Source organism: Geospiza fortis, unplaced genomic scaffold, assembly GCF_000277835.1.
Source record: "Geospiza fortis unplaced genomic scaffold, GeoFor_1.0 scaffold56, whole genome shotgun sequence".
Taxonomy (NCBI): Eukaryota; Metazoa; Chordata; class Aves; order Passeriformes; family Thraupidae; genus Geospiza; species Geospiza fortis.
Window position 1 is genome coordinate 1,701,305 of NW_005054413.1, and position 21,472 is coordinate 1,722,776.

At 35.8% G+C, this 21,472-nt stretch overlaps 1 protein-coding gene across 1 annotated transcript in view; it reads left to right on the plus strand.

The window, feature by feature from the left end:
- Positions 1-21,472, plus strand: part of CSMD1 (CUB and Sushi multiple domains 1) — a 1,057,667-nt gene that overhangs the window by 967,839 nt on the left and 68,356 nt on the right. Inside the window, exons 49-50 of the mRNA XM_005426386.3 lie at positions 7,228-7,416; positions 14,934-15,119. Of these exons, the coding sequence (XP_005426443.2) occupies positions 7,228-7,416; positions 14,934-15,119 (375 nt within the window). The remainder of the gene's footprint in view (positions 1-7,227; positions 7,417-14,933; positions 15,120-21,472) is intronic.

The window sequence follows — 21,472 nt, forward strand, 5'->3', positions numbered from 1 at the left end:
AGCTCTTCTTGCAGCCTTCTGACTCTTTGTCCGGCTCCACCCTTTTATGGCCCTGGTTCTCAATTACTTACAGGTGTCAACACAGCTGCATCTCATTGGGGAATACTGTGCCCCCTTACAATTCTCCCTACAAAGATGGAGGGGGAGGAGGTGCTCCAGGCAGCAAAGCCAAGTTTCCTTGAAGCCTGTATTGCCCTCTAACCCTAGCATACCACTAAGGCCCACCCCGCTGCTTGCTCATTCCCCCCACAGCAAGATACAAGATGGAGCAGAGAATCAGAAGAATAAACATGAGAAAACTTGTGGGATGAGATAAATAGGTAAAGTTTAATAGGTAAAACAAAAGTTGCACATTTACAATCAAATCAAAATAAGGAATTCATTCACCACTTCCCATTGACAGGGGTTCAGCTATCTCCAGGAGAGCAGGGCTCCACCAGGCTTAATGGTGATTTGAACATAACTTGCAACACTGGTCCTTCCTTCTTCTTACAGCTTATATTGTTGGTCGTGGCACCATATCTTATGGACTGTCTCTTTGGTCAATTGGTGTCAGCTGTCCCATCTGTGTCCTCTCCCAAATCCCTGTGCATCCCCAGCCTCCTTGCTGGTGGGATGGTGTGAGAAGCAGAAAAGACCTTGGCTCAGTGTAAGCTTTGCTCAACAGTGACATCCCTGTATTATCAACATTGTTTTCATCAGAAATCCACAACACAGCCTCATGTTAGAACCTTTGAAGAAAATGAATACTATCCTAGACAAACCAGCATACCTGGGAAAAGAGGAGGGGAAGGGGAGAGCAGGCAGAGCAGAGGCTTTTCACAATTTGGTTTGATATCTCATTATCTTACTCTGATCTGATAGGTAAAAAATTAAATTAATTCCCCCAAATCAAGTCTGTTTTGCCTGTGACAATAACAGATGAATGATCTTTCCCTGTCCCTATTTCAGCCCACAGGCCTTTTGTTATATCTTCTCTCCCCTGTGCAGCTGAGAAGGGGAGCAATTCTGCAGCTTTGGTGTACACCTGGCATCCAGCCAGGGTCAACTCAGCACACTTTTATTATGTTCTTTTAACCTCTTAAGTAATTGCAAGAAGCTTAATTCTTCACCATTCTTTTCTTGTTATTTTTAGGCTTTGAACATGTTAAACAAGTGTTTCTACTCCCTCTCTATTTCAATTTAGAATAAAAGAATATTGATTAGTTTGTCTACGTTTTCCAGTAGATAGTTAGAAGTGACAAGGGAACGGTGTGAAGAAGTGCATCAGACTCTGTATAATTGTTTCTTCTCCAATTTGTAAACTTTTAGGTGGGTGATTTGCGCAGCAGGAAGGTTACAGCGAAGTACTGTGAATCACGAAAAATATTCAGGATGATTTATAAATGTTGAACCACCAGTAAGAATAGCTGTCATATAAATAGCAGGTTATTTAGTCAGATATTTATTTTGCAAACATTCACAACTATATCACTAAAGAGGGAATAGGCCTTTGCAAATTTATCTTGTCTTTTCATGTTGTTTATTTGTTAGATTTAAAATAAAATGCAAAAGAAAAAGAATGACAGCTTGATCCCTTTTTTGTTGCTTGGTTGAGTATTGTTCTCCATTTTGATCTGTACATTTTAAAATAAAAAGTAACATATGGAATGGATGGTCTATTAATTAAGGAAATGGTTTAGTAATCAGAAAAAATACATTTAGTTTTCTTATGTGTCCTTTTCTACTTACTTTAGGCAGTGTCCAATTTCTTATCTATAAAATGAGTATGACAGTAGCCCTCTGCTACAGAGGATATTTAAAGAATAGCGCAAAGAGATAAGATTCCCCAGTAATATGACAAAGACAATTAAGTATCCAAAAGAGAAACTTATAAGGAAGGGGTATACTGAGGTGTGACTTTTTATTTCTCAACATAAAATCTAGCATGTAAGGTAAACAAATCATTGTGGAATCTGAAGAAATTTTTTCATTTATTTATAATTTCAAATATAGTGCTGTTTTTGTGAATACTTACAAATATCTTCTCCATATTAGTTTTTCTGACTACTGATCAAGGATACTGCTGGGAAATCAAGTCCTTTGCTAAGATTAGTTCTTTGATAAAATTTTGTAGATTCCCTGTAGAGAGTGAGTTCTACAAAATCATCTGGGAGGGTTGGACATGGAATTTTAAAGAATTTTAATTTTTAATTGGGAGTCATTTAATTGAACTTCCCTGAGACAGAGTGTCTCAAACAGCAAAAAAATCCCCTCAACATAAATATTTAAATGTTCCAGCTATTAAGAGAACAAATACAAGATCAGTGTTTATAGGTGTTGCTGTCCACACATCCGTTGACTAGTGATATGCAATTTAGCTGGCAGCTATTACTCTGTTGGTATTCAGTGGCAAATGCCAAAAGTTCTGATGTTAAGTTTTGATTATAAGTGAGCTGAAAATGTTCAGTATGTTGCTTTACAAAATACCCTGTTATCTAAGAGGTCCTGAAAGAACATGGATGATATGTCATTTAGAAAAGTAAATTAAATCTATAACTATGAAGTTGCTTCCATCACTGGAACGGTCATAGAAGTTTATCACATTTTGTGGTAAAACATTGTCATTCTGAGATGAGAGCATTCCTGTGTGATTACACCTATTTCAGCTAAGCCTCATAAGATTCCAGGACAAATTCCCCCAGAAACTGGCTGGGAGAAAAACAGCATTTTATCACAGTGGTCCTTGACACAAGGCTGCAGTATTTTATGAGTGCACTGTATGGATTTCTGCTTAAACTCAAAATTTTCACTCAGCTTACAGTATATGTAGTTTTCAGTCTGACATTCTTCAAACATTTGCTTACACTTCAGGTCTTCAGACATTTATTTATTGCTTTTTTTGTGGTTCTTCTGTTAATATGTCAGTTCCTGATCCTAGAAGTTATGTGTATTTCATCCTGGGCTCTGAAGGGGGTTCAGTTTAAAGAACAGATTAAAAATTACTAAGATACAGACTAAGAAGGGACTTATATGTAGACTTACCATTATTCCTTTACTGTATCAAGAAGTGTATTTTTCAGAGTAAAATAAAAATCCATCTTCAGAATTTTTAGATAATTTGCTTAAAATGCTTTTCTTCCTCTCATGCTATCTATAGCTTAGACATAATACATTGCTTTGAGTATCAGCCTTTTCTATACATATCATGCTGTCTTGGCAGCACAAAGTACTATAGTCTTAGTAGGACTTTTACATGGATGTGGATTACAGGCACTACTTACCTGTAACCTTGTTGATGGCTACTGACTTGCTATTACTTTAAAATGCCATTAATAAGAATTTCTGTAAGAGTAGAAGATGGATCTGATCTAGGTTGGATGAATGCTTTAAGCATAAGTTATCCAAACATGCATGGTTTACATCACAAAATGTATGTTATGTGTGTCAGAAACACTCTCAACAGTCATGAAAGTGTAGTTTGGCACCCTGGGAGCACAGCCCCTTTCTGATACATGGGAACTTTTCTGTACTGCTATCTGGTGAACTTTTCATTATACTTCAAGGAATTCACCTCACTTCATGTAGTCTCATTCATCATACCTTTTTTGTCCCAAACTTTATACCCATTATGGTCAAAATGCCTCTGCCAAGACAGTCTAGCTGTGCTCCTCAACCCTTCTTTATCTCCACCCCTTTTCCACCCCTCCCTACAAATCACAGTCTACTTTTAGTGGTAGAAAACATAAGGTTTTTCTTTATCCGACTTTTATCTATCTTTCTTTCCCATCTAGCTTAACATCTTAATTTCTCTTCCTCTTCACAAAGACACCCCTAATTTGTTATCCTCCTCCTTCCTGTCTTCTGTCTCTGATCTTTTTGTGTTCCACTAGTCAGTTTCATTTGATTTCAAAATTTTTTTCTTTCACTGAATCATATTTTGTTCTGAACACGATCTCACTCTCTGATTCATCAATCCTTTTGGTACAACTACTAATGGCTAACCAAGTACTTCTTTTTCTCTCATTTTCATTGCTTTCTCCTGGTCTCCAGTCCCTCCCTTCCTGTTTCTCATCTCTTTGCACAATCTGTCATGGCTACTCTTCCCCATGGCTCTTAAATCAGAATCTTCATCTCAAATATTCTTTCTCTCCTTTCTCCAGTTATAACCTCTCTACCCTCTGAAACACATCTCTTAATTTTACATTCACACTTGAAAGTCTGTCTTTAACTTTCACAGCGGCAGATGACCACAAATCTTTACCAAGGTATCTTGGTTTCCAGACCTCTTCCCTATTTCCTACAGGTCCATGAAGCCGCTGCCACTCACTCAACTTGGGTTGTCAGGAAAAGTAAGCATTAGTAACGGTAGGCTAAAGAGATGGTTGAAAGCAGAAAATATACAGGAGTCATCAAGGTATCTGGAAAGGAGGATATAGTTTTCTGTAGAATATCTGCAACAATAAACTTTAGAAATCAAGTATTTTTAAAGGGATGTTGAAGTAAATTCTGAGTGATATTGCTATTTTGTCTTCTTGTTTTCTTCTATAAATTTCTTAATTAAAAAGATTTTTTTTTTGTCTGGCTCCTCTCTGAACACCTCTCTTTGATTCACTGGAGAGCTTAAACCATGCTTTTTGGGCTCCAGGCATTATTAATTGCTATGACATAAGCTAAAATTATGACTGATAGATTTCCCCTTTGGCTCCCAAGGGAATTTTCAGTATTTTGACACCATTCTGTGTATTTCAGCAGCCTGAATATCCCATATTTCATGCCATTTTAAAGCTTATCTCTCTGGATGGTCATATATATTTATTGTTGTAATCAGCCACAGCTAAAGCATGGTAATAAATACCCTGGCAATCAGAACGTGAAGTTTAACCTGTTATGCTAAAAATCTATTATGCATTAAAAAAACTCTTCTTTTATATCTAACCAAGAATTTACTGTTAGAATAACAATGTTAGCAGTTTAATAAAAGAATTACTAGTCCAGATTAAATGGTTATAGGAGGAGATAGAAAAAAGGAGACATGAAAATACTATACAGAAAAACAGTACAGTTAGAAATTTTATACAGTATTACTGGCCTACAGAGAAATATTTTATGTCTAAAATTGCAGTACTGATGTAATAAACTTGGATTTTTTCTGAATTGCATATTTTATTTATGACTTACCATCTTTTCTTAAGATCTAGGATATTTAAAATTAAATAGCACTTAAGAGGTTACTGCAGCTGATTTTAGAGGTCTTAACCTGCTTGTTTTCCAATAACAATCTTATTTATTCTTCAATATGTTAAAAGGAAAATTAAAGCCATGTTTATTGTGGTTCTTTAAATGCCAAGTCCCCTTTTTAAAGAGTAATTTGATAATTAATGTAATTTACGCAGACAAGTGAGTGTCACCATTCTTATAAAGGACACAGAACATGGCCCCAAACAAATCTTTTTACTGAACCGTCTTGGCTTATTAATTTTCATTCTAGTTTTTTTTTTTCCTTTATGATTTAGTAGGGGTTTTTTTCAGGTAATCCCCAAGCAAAAGAATGTACAGAAATAACATTTTGAGTAGAAATAATGTTGCCTAATTGAGAACTATATAGTATAATTTCAACAGATAAAAATATTTTTTGGTATCTTGAATGTTGGACTTTACTGCTTATGTTGAGTGTTATTACTTAGAAATATTGACTTTGATATACTGCATCTAAATCTAGACATTTAAAGGAAATGTTTCAGTTAGGAATATAATCAACTCTATGATCTCTGTCAATGAACAAAACCATTCTTCTTTAGGTGGTAATTGATATAGTAGGTGCACTGTCAGGTGACAAAATATACATTAAAGGTAAAAATTGAAAAATAGAGCTAAAAATTGAAAGCTGTATACCCAAACCTGTAATTATGCACTTGTGAAAATAAAGCAACTTCTGCTGGATAATTGTCTGCAGAAGTTAAAATTAATATCACAGTATATCTAAGACACGTTTAAGTATTATGGAGGGAGTAATCCAACAGTAGTTGCAGTCTCAGTCTTATTGGTATTGACATTTAATTCTCAGTGGAGCTCAACATTGTCTTCTCTATGAAGAATGTTCGTAGGTTTATTTCAGTGGTGGATGTGCGGTCAGGTTTATTTTCAGAAAGCCATGGTCCTGCCATGCTGCTTCTGAAAAGACAATCTCAGTAAGCTTGATATGGTGCATACCTTCTTCCAATACACAGTGACTTGTACATCAGCAGGGAGTCCGGGTAATTTTTTCATATTGCTTTTATCCAGTGATAAATGTTTGCATTCTACAAACAGGTTTGCAGTACAACTCTGTATACAGTGTGTCAAACTATACTGCACTTCTGCTTGATCTGGGTCCAGTTCAGGTATCCATATTTCATCCTTACAGAGAGATACTGCAACCTTATTTTAAGAAATGGTCTTTATTACTCACATTTTGGCACCAAAAAAAATTGTACTTCTTTTGCTTACTCAGCATATGTTAAAAAAAAAATCCATTTTTATGTAACAGGTTCTCAAGGACCATCCTGATCATGAAAACCCCTCTGCAAAAAATATTAGTAGAGTAGTGATTAAAGTTAAGCAAGGTTTACTTTCGTTTCAAAACTCAAACAGGTACATTCTGCCTTACTTCATATGGAGTGTAAATTCAACATTTAAGAAGTTGCAATCAGTTATGTTACGTGCTTTTTGTAAAAGTTAATATACTTGCCCATAACTAAGAGAGAATGGGTACAAAAAATTAACTGCATTTTAATCTGAAAAAAAATCTGAAAAATCAGTGTACTGTAAATTTTTAACATATTTGACAAAATGTTTCAATTTTGACATACATGTCTAAGTGCACTGAAATTTTTAATAAAGCTGTTCATAATTGTTTTTGAATATTGTGTAGCTCAAAGAATAATTTTGTATTTATACAGTTATCAAATTTGCAGTAGAATGTTTATTAAGTGTGAGCAAACTTACTGAACAGTCTATATGTTTCATGATTGTAGGTTCCTTATGTGCAGCAGTAAAAACTGGTTTTGATTATAAATTTTGTTTTTGGACTTCATGATGTTTCTTTATAGGTAGTCTGAATCTTCACTGAGAATTACAAAAGTACTGTGAAGGTTTCAGTATTGATTTTAGTGGCATTCAAAGTTTTTACATGTCATAAATAATCTTAATTTTGTACATTAAGTGCATTTGATTTGTTTTAAGTAATGTCCATTTTTTGGTTTTTAGCTCCTTATTGCAGTTTAAACCCTAACTTGAGGAATGGTGGAATTATAAATAAAACGGGTGGTCCTGCTGGAAGCAAAGTTCGCTATTACTGCAAACCTGGCTATAGAATGATTGGTCACAACAACGCAACGTGCAGGCGCTACCAAAATGGAATGTACCAGTGGGATTCTCCTGTGCCAATCTGCCACGGTAAGATAATGCTTTCTTCTTGAGCAGGCTTCTATAACTTCATGGTAAGGCTGTTTGACAAAACAAAGATGCGGCATTGTCAATACTTCTGTATGCCAAGAGAGACACTGACATCATGACCTGTTCCAAACATACGCTGACTTGTGTATCTCATGTGCGCAGGGTTGAAGTATTAAAAACTATTCATGCAGTTAAATACAGAACAAGTGAAAAATATGTCTTCAGTACCCTATTCTTTAGTAATGTACATACCTATCAACAGACTACAGATCATGCTATTGTATTACAGAACATTTTTAAAAAATCAGTAGTTATAAGGGATCGCTTTATTATTTTAGAAAATAACTTTATACCAGTACTTTAAAGACATAATTTTTTCCTTTCCTCTTTTTTTTTTTTTTTTTGGTTGGTTGGTTGGTTTTTTTTTGTTTTGTTTTTATGATCCTGAAGCTGAACCAGGGTCTACTTTAGCTTGCTGCTCTTGTTAATAGTTGTTACTGTTTGTCAAATGTATATGCCCCATCTCTGGAAGGCCAGGCTGGATGGGCCTTTGAGCAGCCTGGTCTAGTGAAAGGCATCCCTGCCCATGACAGAGGTTTGGAACCTGATGGTCTTTAATGTCCCTTCCTACCCAAACTATTCTATGATTCTATGATAATATCAGGGACCTGGGGAAGAGAAAGAAGGCTGCAAATTCCACCCATATCATATATGGCCTATTCTAACATGTGTCTGGTTCTAGTCTACTTTACTTATGGAATGAAATTATAGTAGCATTCATATTTAAGAAAATGATTGATTAAAATTTGCATTTACTTGTTCTTAACTTTGTAAGACATTAACATTAGTTTTTATGTCTTCAAGAAAATATTTTGCTTGATGTTCCATCTCAGTGATGGTTCAGATATTTCTATAAAGACCAGAAGATGGAAGTATGAAAGTTTTATTTTGTGATTTAAAAAAAAAAAAAAAAAAAAAGGCCAGCAGAGATTCAGCATGATGCTTACTCTTCTGTTGAGGGTGTATTATTTTGTATTATTTGTAAGACAAGTAAAAAGCTGCAGAAATTTGACTGCAGTTGAAGAATTTGAAGGAACAGGGTTCCTATCTTCTATACAGAGTAATTTGGTAGCTGAATATTTCTTCTGGATGAGCATTTTCCTGTTAAGAAGGGCCATGTGTCTATACCCCTACCAGTCCAGGGAGAAACTCAAACTGTCAGTGTGCCACAAGCAGGACCTGTGTGTCTGTGCTTCCAGAATCCAGGATGTCTTCTAATCTCATATGCCATCATGTTATATGGTATAATGCCACATTTATGCCATATATGATTTGATATGGCATGTGATTCTGATCTTCCTGAAGGTCATGGGAGAATCTGTGTGTGACCTGGATGTGAGGTAAATTTAGGGGCAAATGCTGCTTTTGGACTTGAACTGCATTTTAGGTTCTGTTTCTGGTGCTGGCATCAAAAATTCAGACAGTTTGCACTAAAGAACCTGGAATAATGAATAGGCCTGCAGCTTGAGATCAGCAAAGTGGAGGATAAAATTTTGTTCCAGATTAAAACAAAATTTTAAAATCTGTACGTGGGATAAAGTTGTGATTCATTTGCTTAAATATGAAAGTCTAGTGTCATTTTGAGTGTCCTGAGGTGTTTTACCTCTCCTCCATCCACTAGTAGAGAAACGTGTTTTAGGTATTAGGTTTGCAGGATGTCTTGGTGGCCTAGCAATCTCAGGGAACAATGGGAAAAGAAAAAACAAGCCCCATCTGCCTAAACTGTTGTATTTGATCTGGTCAATACTGGTGCTGAAACTTCGGGAGCTATTTTGCTGGCTATCTGGCAGATGCCTATTTTCAAAAGGTAAAGAAATTTTTTCATCTCAATCTGGACCTCAGTTACTTTAAGCATGTGAGGATAGAGATAGTATTTTGTGTGTAGTTGTTAGACTGGGGGAACTGGGGCCATAAATTTAAAGAGGCTCTGTATTTTACTTTTCTCCAGAATTTAAAATCTTGTGATTCCTCAGCTGTCACAAATTCTATGCAAATGTATCCCTTAGCTTTCTGCTGCTTATCTAGCCAGACTATATTAGCTTTCTACTGCTACTTCCACTATTGTTCAAATAGCAGTGTTCTGGAAAATGAAAATACAACTCAGCACATAGAAATTATTATATAGTTAATTCTTTTTCATAGTTTCTCTCTTTTGTTAGAACAGTATAATGTTAAGAGTTTTCTTTTACATTTTTAGTTTTTACATTTTATGTTCACAATTTTCTATTCACAATGGCACCGAAAGTGTTTCAAATTTGCCATTCTAACCTTGAAAATTATGTCCAAACATAATGAGGTTTGTGAATGGAGAAAAAAGTTCTTTAAACAATTTAAGAAAAAAGCCCCCACTTTTAAGGACAAAATGAAATAATTCACAGAAAGGAGGAGGAAAATGAACAGATGTGCAGGACTCGATATAACATCCCAGGACTTGATAGTAGATAACCAAGGGTCAAAGAGCCTCAGAAAGTAATAGATTCTGAACAGAACTACAGAGTACTCAAGAAAATTGTAAAATACTTCAAACATTGTGTCTGCCTTTTTTTTATCACTATCTGCAAGAAAGAGCTTTGAAATTTTAGCAATTTAGCATGTTCACAAATAAGTTTTTTCTTTGATTTTAAGCTGTATTTATAATTTCATCCATATATATGGCTGTGGGTATGTAGATTTCTGTAAACAATGGGAGAAAATAATATTTGCAAGATAGGTTGTTTAATCTTTACTATAAATTTCTTATAAATGTAAGATTCCTCATTTTAATATATAACTTCACAACTCTGGCACAATTGTTCCAACTTGTATGTCTGAATGAGGCATATGTTTTTCAAAAAACTATGAAATGGAGAGCATATTTTAAAATTTATTTAATACCTGTTATCAAAATGCATTCTCTTTAAAAATTAATTAAAATTACACATTTCGCCCTGCTCATGGATTTCATTATAAGATCTTTCTAAATCAAAAACCCTTTGATTAGTTCAGAAATTTCTGTAAAACTAGTCCTGCAGGGTTACATTTGTAATTAATAACTTGAAGCTGCCAGAATTAATTTTTGAAATCAAGTTTGATCATATTATCAAAAAGGGTAATTATTTTTTTGCAGATTTATTAAACAAAATCTAATTTGAATATGAAAACATCTAATATGAGTTAATCTGATGGGCTCAGAAGATATTTTTCAGCTCATCTTCTCAAATGCAGATGCTGTAATAATGTCCTGAGTGCTGTGTAAAAAAACTTGACTCCTATCTAGGAAATTATAACTTACTGTTATTGCTTTTATTTCATTTGTGAAGTGAAAAGAGAAACATGAGTCATGCTACGTTCAAAATAGATATGGAGAGAAAATAACAATTCTTATATAATAACAGGAAGTGGCTGCTGAGAGGAAATAGTAAGGCCCCAGAAATGATACTGGCAACAATATTTGTCAGCCGCTGATTAGCTCATGTATGGATTGCCATGCTGGGGGAGAGTAGGAAGAGAAGTCTGAGGCTGGGGATGAAAAGACAAGAGAAAATATAAGAAAAACTTGTCAAGAAGAGCAGTTGGAATGAAAAACTGAAAGCAAGTTGTCAGGTGTGAATGCAAGTTGCATGGCTCGGCAGTGCTGGGTTGCCGGAGTCTGGAGGCTGAGATGTGGTACCAGTGAGAGTGCAACAGTCTCTGGCAGGCATGAGCAAATGTCCCTCCTTACCCCACCTGTTCTTCCTATACAGGACTCAGCTTTTGACTTTGTTCTGCCTGATTTCTCCCACTCATTCTTAAAAGAGCTAAAAATAATTTTAAAGAGCCTTGAAAAACCCTTGGCTGCTCTTCATTACTTGAGTTACTTCCTCAAGTAGGTTTATAAATGAAAACTGGAGGTACCTACTTTGAGGAAGCTCGCATCTGAATTGTAAGAACTTGGAAAGGCTCTCTTTATGACAGAAGCATGATACAAGTTTAGCTGATGCCAACAGTTCCTGTTTAAAATGCTGATTCCAGGTACTGTCATTATGCTTACCTCTGTTCTTGAAGTCTATAGATGTACCCTGTGGAGCTAGAGAACTTTGTACTTTTTGCTGTACTGAAAAAAGATTATTCCAAGACCATGTCTATCCTGGGAGAATGGGCTTGAAAATACCCATTTGCATTTTGCATGAGACCTATGACTGAGGCCACCAAACTACTTCCTCATAAAATTAGGTGTTCTGTGGTTTTGGGCATGGAATTAATTTACCTTTTTGGTAAATATTACTATGCAAAAATGTCCCTTTTTGCATACAGTGTTAAAAATGTGAGGTAAGTAGCAAATTAAAAATACCAAATTCCAGCAATCTCTTATAAACCAGTGACCATACTTCAGAAAATAAAACAATAATTGTATTACTCTAGACTAAAAAAATCCCAGAAATTTAAGGAGAAACCAGGTAGTTTTAAAATCAATGTTTTAATAAGCTAAAATTAGTTCAAAAATTAATGAAATAATTGGTTTTTCTTGACAGAGGAATTACAGCTAATCTTACTTTAACAGGATCCTAAGTTAAGTTTTTCTTTTTTTGTTTTTTTTATTATTTTCTCAGAGTAGATAGTGAAGTCTGAAAGAGATTGCCTGTGGAGAGTGTGAAATTTTCATCACTGGAGATTTTTCATAAACAAATTAGATCAAGATTGGTCAAGTATAATTTTGACTTGTGATAGGAGAATAGACTAGATGACCCCTCATAACAGATTTTTTTAATACCCCAACCCCATTTTCACTTCCTTTTTTATTTCTGTATGTATCCAAGTCTGAGAATCGTCAATGCTCTCTCTAATGTTTCCAACTGGATATCATATGCATAAGCCACTGAGTGTGTTTTTGTTTTGAGTTTGCTTTTAGGGACTTCTCTGTTTCTAACTCCAGTTTTTAGTATTTAAATGCCTTTTCCATCACTATTCTGTTCAATGCCAGAAACAGGTCACTGAATGATGAATGCTTGTGGATTAACTTTAGGGATTTTCCAGCGTAAGAAAATAAACTCAATGTCTGCCTGTAATGCACTCTCCAGCTTCATTTCTATATGTAATGAAATTGCATACTTTGAAGATAAATTATATGTAAGTATCTTACTGGTGTAATGCAGGTATATAGATACTTTAAAGAATTGCCATACACCTTAAATTTACTGGTTTTAATAAGACATAAAGGCAAGTATGATGTGGAACATGAAAGAGCAACTATAACTACATCTCAGTTTCTAGATAAAAGGCTTTTCCCCTTGCATTGGAAGAAATATATTTTTATGCTGTGCAAGACAATAGATACAATTAAGGCTGACTTATAATTTTAACACTCTGAGTGCACATCTCCCAGCTGGAACCTGTCAGTCTCATCTAATCACTGACCTAAAGAAACATGCTGACAATTCCTCAGGTCAGAAGATTTTCTCAGACCATTCTTAATTCTTTAACAATCATGAAGCTGTGAGGTTCAAAATACTTGGTTGTGGTGCAGTGGTGTCATTGTTCCCACTCTCCAAAGAAAATATGCCATTTCAGTCATTTTGGTTCAGCTTTACTTTAAATTTCAAAGTGCTGGCTATTTAGTGGAACTCTCCTTACTTATATGCTTTGTTTTAACACTGCTGCTCTAAAAGCCTTTAGCAGCCTTGATAAATTGCTAGCAACAGGAGTAGTTCATTCCAATCTCAGGCTCTGGGAGACAAGTATACAAAAAATAAACAGCTAAGACTCTAACTGGAACAGTGACAGAATGCCCAAACTGCTTTTATGATAAGTAGCTAAAGCAACAGCGAGAAAAGCCTGACAATTTAGCAGTACCGGATTTAGAAACAGCTAAGGAAAGAAGGGACGCAGTAAGGGCTGAGGTACACTCTGAGGGTTAAAGTGCTGAACTGTGAGAGGTAAGCATAGATTTTGAGGTACTTTAGCATCCTGGACATTGCATCAGACTTGACATAACTGAGAGGCCCACCTGTGTGTGAGCAGGCATTGTACATCTTTTATTCCTTAAAATAACTTGCACATAAGAGCTACTCAGTCTTGAACTTTTCAGTGTGTCTCTAGAAAGGTTATTCCTAAAGGTGAAGAACAAATGCTGACAGAATTATTAGCTCTACTATGAACTAAACAGACTTGGATTGGTTTGTTGGAGTTTCTTTTTGTTAGTTTTGTTTTCAAATGGCATAATAAAGGCTTCTTTCTTCACTAAGGTGTTTGAAGTTATTTCGTGTTTGGAGTATTTAGAGGGAAATAAAATTAGTTCCACCTGTATATACAGATGGGCACATACATGGGATGTGTGGATAGAATCATAGTTTTGAGTTTTTGGTTTTATACAATTAAATTTATCTAGATTTAACACAGAGATTACTGTTTTGATATGAGAAAGGAGACCTCAAAACGTTGACAAGAAGTTAAATCTTAATCAAAACCATTCAGACACATTGTCACAAGTCAGAAGGGAACTGTAAGGCATGTTAGGATGAGTGTAGGCATAGTGCAAGACATTGGGCACACTGAAATCCTTCACAGTAACCACAACTTGAAATGCATTGGCATTTTTGTGATGTACTAAAGTAGACTGTGAGTTTAACTTTCCATCAATTCAACATGCAGACAAACTTTTTGCAAGTATTGCTTGCTTGACACAAGATCAAAGTTGTTTCTAGTTGTAGGTAAAGGATTCAGCTGATCTTTAGGGAATATAAAGCATTTAACCAGATACACCAATGCTGACTGTGTTGAATACACCTGAGAACTTAAAAACTACCACTCCTGCTGGGGTCACCTTGTGGAAAATTACTTCTAATATAAAGACATGCTCCCAGAAGCTGCAGAACTTGCTTTTATCCTTCCCCTTCTCCACTTTCTCTTACATGATTCAGAGAAGCTAAAAGTGAATTTCCAGAACCCCTTCCTTATTGCTTCTCTCTGCCTTTTCTGTTCCAGTACTACTCTGTCCACTGGCTGGAGGCTCAGCCCCTGCCCACTGGTGGAGAAAAATATATTACTAGACAGGGAAGTGTTCCATTTAAGAACATTGTGAAGATATTTTAAACCTTATCTACATATTTGACTAATTTATTTCAGAATTGTAAATATTATGTCTGTCTAGGCTTCTCAATCTTCTACATAATGAAGGAAATTATTTACTGTATTATTTTCATTTTCTTTCTCCTTCTGAATTTAACTCCAGATTTTCTCTCTGCAGTGATTATATTGAGCTAAATAATTATTTATAAAATGTTTGTCTATATTAGATGCACTTCTAAGTTTTTATCAATGTTTAAAATACCGTTACATTTACCAAGATGTTGCAAATGTAATGCAAAATTAATTTCAATTTTTATAAATGAGAAATGTCAAAATTACTAATCTATGTTTCTTATTTCAGTGGTGGGACAATATTTTAAAGATATATATGATAAAATTCCAATTCTTCATATTTTTCTTTTCTTTCTTTTCAGCTGTATCTTGTGGCATTCCTGAGGCCCCTGGGAATGGTTCAGTTATAGGTAATGAATTCACTTTGGGCAGTAGATTGATATATGAATGTAATGAGGGCTTCAAGCTAGAATCTAGTCAGCAAGCAACAGCAGTGTGTCAAGAAGATGGATTATGGAGCAACAAAGGGAGGCCGCCTGTTTGCAAATGTAAGTGGGCATGTATTTCTAAAGAATATTTCCCCAGAACTTTGTCAGGAAATTCTTTACTGCTGATGTTTAAGTTTTACATATACATATGCCCTGAAATGGCCATTCAGGAATGCATCATCATTTAGCATGTGGTAAAGTAGAGGAGGCCTATAAATTTGTTTAATTAAAAAAAAATCTTTGTTTTATCTTATTCAAAACAGCTGAAATTAAATCATTAGATAATGATATTTTATGTATATTTTCTTACTATGAATAATATGCCCTTCACCATGATGAGTTACAATCAGCAATTATAATTTCTTTTTTTTAATATAGCTTCTAAATTAATAAAAGCAAAATTTATTTCTTAAACTATTAGTGTAGATAATTAAGCTGGATAAGACTTCTTCAGACTTAATTTCTGCCTCCTGTCAGGAGCAAGCCAGTGTAGTGCAGATTGCCTACTATATGGCTTAGCCTTTCATTTGCATTGGGCAGCCACTTCTTCTCCCTGTCCTGCATCAAAGCAATAATTAGCTGAGCCTGACTTCAACATGACTTGAAATACTGATTAGGACATAATCTCAATAATAATTGCTATAATACTATGTGTAAAAATTTTGAGAGTTAATTTAGAATCTTGATCTAATCAACAGTATATGTATGTGCCTTCCAAATTCTGAATTTGATAAGCACTTTAAGTTTTCAAACAAGTAAAATTCAACTCATTTTTATAGAAATAGTAAAATGAGGCAAGAATTGTGAAGTTATACATGATTATGAAAGGGTTTTCATTTATTTGAATCAATTAATAGCAAACAATTGTTAGAAAATATTTTTGAAAGTTAATTTGAGATAATTTCTAGGCATCCTTGACAGATGGTCATTTAACCTAATCTTGAACACCCTCCTGAATACTGTCTTTTAGTAAGTTATTTGCCCCTTGCAGCTTTCCTCGTATTTATATAATCTGAAGCTGGTTTTCTGTAGTATAAAACCCTTGTTTCATTTTGTATCCACAGCGGACAAATAGAAGTTACTTTATACTTATTCTTCTTAATGTGTTTGAAAACTGTTATTTGTCAGTGTAGGGGGTTATCCTTGGTGAGCAGTGATACCTCACCCAGCTGTTCACTCCCTTTCTGTTTTCAACCAGATGGGAAAAAATGGGATGAAAACTCTCATGGGTCAAGATAAGGACAGAGAGAGGACTCAACTTGGAAAAAAGTTAATTTAATGTATTGCCGGTTAAAATAAGGTGAAATAAGCTTTGGAAAATAAAGGTGGCAAAATATCAAAACAACGCTCTCCTCCCTCTGTTCCCAGGGTCACCTTCATTTTGTTGGCTCTTCTCTTTACTCCAGCCAGTGCTAAGGGATAAGGAATGGGAGTTGTGGCCGGTTTATTAAAGGCTTCTCTCTGCTTCTCCTTCTTCCTTGCACTTTTCCTCTGCTCGAGCATGTGTCTTCTTCATGAGCTATTGAACCTTAAGATAAACTTGCTCTGGTGTGGCTCCTCCATCAGCTGCAGATTCTTCAAGAAATAACATCCATCTGCTCCAGTGTGGGCTGCAGTGTGGAAATCTGCTCTGGCATGGTCCTCTCCATTGGGCTGTAGCAAAACACCAGCTCTGGTGTTTTTGTCTGGAGCACATCCCTCTTATGTGACCTTAGTGTTCTCTCTGCTGTTTCTCACTCTTGTTTCTGCCTTCTCTGCCTGTGCAGTGTTTTGCCCTTTCCTAAACACAGTTTCCCAGAGGTGCTACCATCATGGCTGCAGAGCTCAGCCGTGCTCTGCTGTGGGTCCTTTGGAGCTGCTCGCTCACCCCTGCCAACACCTCAACTCCTGAATCCAGTGCACTCACCTTTTCTGCAGAGATAACTATCTATTGTGGTTCATTCTCACTCTTCCTCCCTACTTTTAGGACCAGTGATTCTCATTATTGTCCTCTGGACAATCTCTAATTGATCTTTACCTTTCTTGAAGGGCAGTACCTAAAACTGTACACAGCAATTCCACAGAGTACATAAAGAGGATTATTCAAAACCAGCTGTGATCTCACAGACATGATGTGAATTCCAAGCCGTGTACAGAGGGAACGCAGTGCTCCAGTGAATTGAAGTGAGCTTCATTCTCAGAAAAAAAATTGACGATGTACAAAGCACATAACTTGAATGATTAATCAGCAAAAATATCAACTTTTTTTTTTTTTTGAGGGAAGAGGCCAGATGAACTATCTAGGGATTAGATATACTAAATACATAACACTTTATCTGCAGTGAAAAAAACAGAAAAAGAAAAAAAATGCTCGCATTATTGAAATGTTCAAACTTAACCAGACAATGACTACCCTTTAAAATAAAGCTTAATTAATAACATTTAGCACAATTTTCAACATTAAAAATTCTATTTCGTATTTATAATAAACTAACAAAATATATAACACTTTCTTCACTTCCTTGTCTTCTCTTTTCCTTTTCTAAAAATTTGTTGTTTGAAAAAGAATCCAATTACTTCTAAATCTAGGTGTGCTAAATTAAAGTGCTAGTGATGTACATGACAATTTAAAATCAATATTTTCAGAATGGATTGCTATTCAGAGGCAGGCATGCTTTACCCAAGATTTCTTACTTGCAAAATGCAGAGAGCTTAGACAATCTGCATAACAGCCTGTTTGTTCCAGTATTGCTGCTGTAAGGATAGATGTATTTAGTCTCCAGAAACAGAAACATCCTAACTTAATGGGAAGCAAACAGCACAGAAAGATAAATGGTAAATAAATAAGTCCATTTTTATTCCCATGTCTATTAAAATGAAGGTTGAAATCAGGGCAGTTTGTTTTACAAAGCACTTCTGATAATATCATGCCTGAGGCAGATGTTTGAAAGGCTTTTCTTTTCATTAAAAGCATTTACATCAGATTTGAAGCGTGAAAAATATGATTCGTGATGGTCATAGTGGAAGACACAGATGGATCATGGATATTAGGCTACTGAATTTAATTACAGAAAACACAAAGCAACAGATATCTGCTAAGAAAACTTAATTGAATGACAAATATCTTTCTTCAGTTATTCTTCATAGAGATCCCTAGAACATGATTGAGGGAAGAGACTTCTCTATTGCTCTTCCATAGAATCATAGAATCAGAGAATAGTTTGGTTTGGAAGGAGCATGAAAGATCATCTAGTTGCAACCCCCTTGCCATGAGCAGGAATAACTTCCACTAAACCAGGTTGCTTATAGCCTCGTCTAACCTGGCTTTGAACACTTCCAGGAATGGGAGATCCCCAGCCTCTCTAGGAAACCTGTTCCAGTGCCTCACCACCCTCATAGTGAAGAATTTCTGATCTAAACTTACTGTCTTAAAATTTGAAACCGTTCTCCTTTTCCTATCATTACATGCTCTTGTGAAAAGTCTCTCTCTAGCTCTCATGTAGCCCCCTTAGGCACGGGAAGGTTGCTCTAAGGTCTCCCAGGAACCTACTTTTCTCCAGTTGTGAATGACACCAATTCCCTCAGCCTGTCATCATCAAAGTGCTCCAGCCCATTGATCATCTTTTTGGCCTTCTCTGTAGTCACTCCAACAGGTCCACATCCTTCTTTTGTTGAGAGCCCTGGAGCTGGACACAGTGTTCCAGGTGGGGTCTCTCAGGAGCAGAACAGAGGGGTAAAATCACCTCTCTCAACCTACTGGTCACACTTATTTCAATGCAGCCCAGAATACCGGTGGCCTTCTGGACTGCAAGTGCACATTGCTGTCTCAGGTCAATCTCCTCATCAACCAACACCCCAAGTCTTTCTTCTCAGGGATCCTCTCAGTTTATTCCGTGTCCAGCCTGTACTCATGTTTCCAATTGCCCTGACACATGGGTAGGAGCTTGCACTTGGCCTTATTGAACTTCATTATACATGGATTTGTTTGCTTTTCAAATCCATGTCTCTCTGGCCTTTGCACTTACTGCTTTCCTTTTCATAGAAGTATGTGGTTGCATAACCTAGAATACTGAGTTTCTGGTTACTTCTAACATTTTCATTGGCTGAGATAATCCCTGTAACTGCATAACTTTATTGCTCTTTTTCAAGATTCCTTTAATACATTTATTAAAATATTTAAGTCAGGTCCTTGATTGGTTTGTGCTAATTCATTTAACATCAAATATTTTAAGGAACAGCTAATGGCACTTTTCTATAATCTTCATGTTGCAGATTTTGCTGTAGATGGGGTTTTTTTGAAAATGTCATGTGCTGATGGTTCAGATATATTTTTTTTCCCTAGAAATAAATTGAAAAATAATCATAAATTTGATAATTTATAAGTTTATTAATTAGCCTTTTAAATAATTTTCATAATGTTTGGAAAATATCTAGTTATAAAGCTAAGAATCATAAGTAGTTCTGGAATAAAACATTAGTTGTAGTACAAATGCAAAACCAAATTTGCTAAGATAAACAAGCAAAGATTCATATCAACTCATCATAAATATTGTGCTGGTAGTTGTTTATTTGCTAAGACAGTCAGAACATCATACCCATTTTCTTTAACAAATCCTAGGGTCACTAAGTATTTTTTGAAGTATTTTGTCAGTGTTTGGTATATAACATGGAGTACTTATTCAATGAACTGTAGTAAAACAGTTCATCAATTTAGCAATTTTTAATTAGTCCAGATACATTAGACTGATAACAGATTGGCTTGATATAGCTGACTGGATTGACAGACTGATGCTGAATACCACATGATCCTTTTGTTTATCTGTTTTGAGATTTTGAAGCCTTTCCTGTTTGAATATATTGACCAACACAAACAGCTTATTTTTTTTCCTTTGTATCAGCATACTGAGACTATCAACTTGCTTAAGTGTTCCTATTTTGTTCTTAGATCTTTGTTCATAGATTCTGCGATGTATAGGTTTCAGTCTGTCTTCTAATTTTACTAATACTTGTGAATTTAAAGCACATTAGTATCTATGATATAGTACATGACTTCACCATAATGTTTTTCCTATTTTTAAGCTAATACTGAAGTGAATCAAAAGGTTATATTTGAATAATGTAGGTCACATTACTGCATTAAGTTCACCAAATAGTAAGTCCAAAATGCCCTTTCCCCATTTTTGTGGTTGTTAACTACCAGCTGAAGAATAGCAATTAAGTATCATGTGCTCCTTGAAAATAATACTAATAGCAATAAGTAACAAGTAATACTAAATAGCAAGTTCCTGTAACTGCGATATTTTTCCATCATGAACATTGTACTTTTTTTTTCTTTGAAAAAGATAATTGCACTCAGAGTCACAATATTCAAGGTACTCTTAAAGAGCAACCTTCAGATGTTTTTTAATACTTCCCAAAATAAGCTTTTCCATGAAGATTAGTTTTCACTTTTGATATTTAGAGCAATGAAGGAGTAAAATTTTTCACTGAAGTGAGACTGATAAGCCTGTAGTTTCCAGGGTCCTCCTTCTTGCCTTTCATGAAAACTGGGACAATGTTGTCCAGCTTCCAGTCAGCTGGGACCTCTCCAGATTCCCAAGGCTGCTCAAAAATCATCAAGAGATCTTTTGCAATGACATGGCCAAGCTCTTTGAGGATTCTTGGATGAATCCTATCTGTAGGGATCCAGCTGGAGCATCAGATCATACATCATTTCAGGGTTGACTGGAACTTGATCATTCTTGTAGTCATGGTCCTCCAGTTCAGGGCACTGATACCCCCTTGGTGCATCATCTGTGTTGAAGCAGAGACAAAAAATGCATTAAGCACGTCTGCCTTGTCCATGTCCCTGTTTGTGAGGTGACTGTCCTCATCTTGCAATGAGCTGATGTTGTTTCTACATTGACTTTTGCCATGAATATATTTGAAAGAACTCTTTTTATTGTCCACCGTATTTTTGGCCAGCTTCAACTCCAGTTGAGTTTTGACTGGATGAATTTTCTCCCTACAGTGGCAAGCAGCACCTCTGTATTCTTCCATGACACCTTATCTTGCTTCCACAGGGCATACAGCTTCCTTTTTTGCCTTATTTCCAAGAGGTCATCCCTGTTCAGCCAAGCCAGCCTTTTGCCTCACCTGCTTGACTTTCAACATTCCTGTGCCGTTAGGGAGGCAATGCTTAAAAATTACCACATGGATCCCAACACCCGCAAAAATATTTTCCATGGGGATTTTACTTACTAGTTCCCTGAAAAGTTTGAAGACTGCTCTCCTCATTCCAGAGTTGAGGTTTTGCTGGCACTTTTCTTCTTGTCAAGAGAAATTTTAAACTCAGCAGCTTTACAGTCGGCCAAGACAGCCACCAACCTCCACTTCACTAACAAGATCCTCCCTGTTGACAAGCAGTAGATCAAGGAGGGCATCTTTCTAAGCCA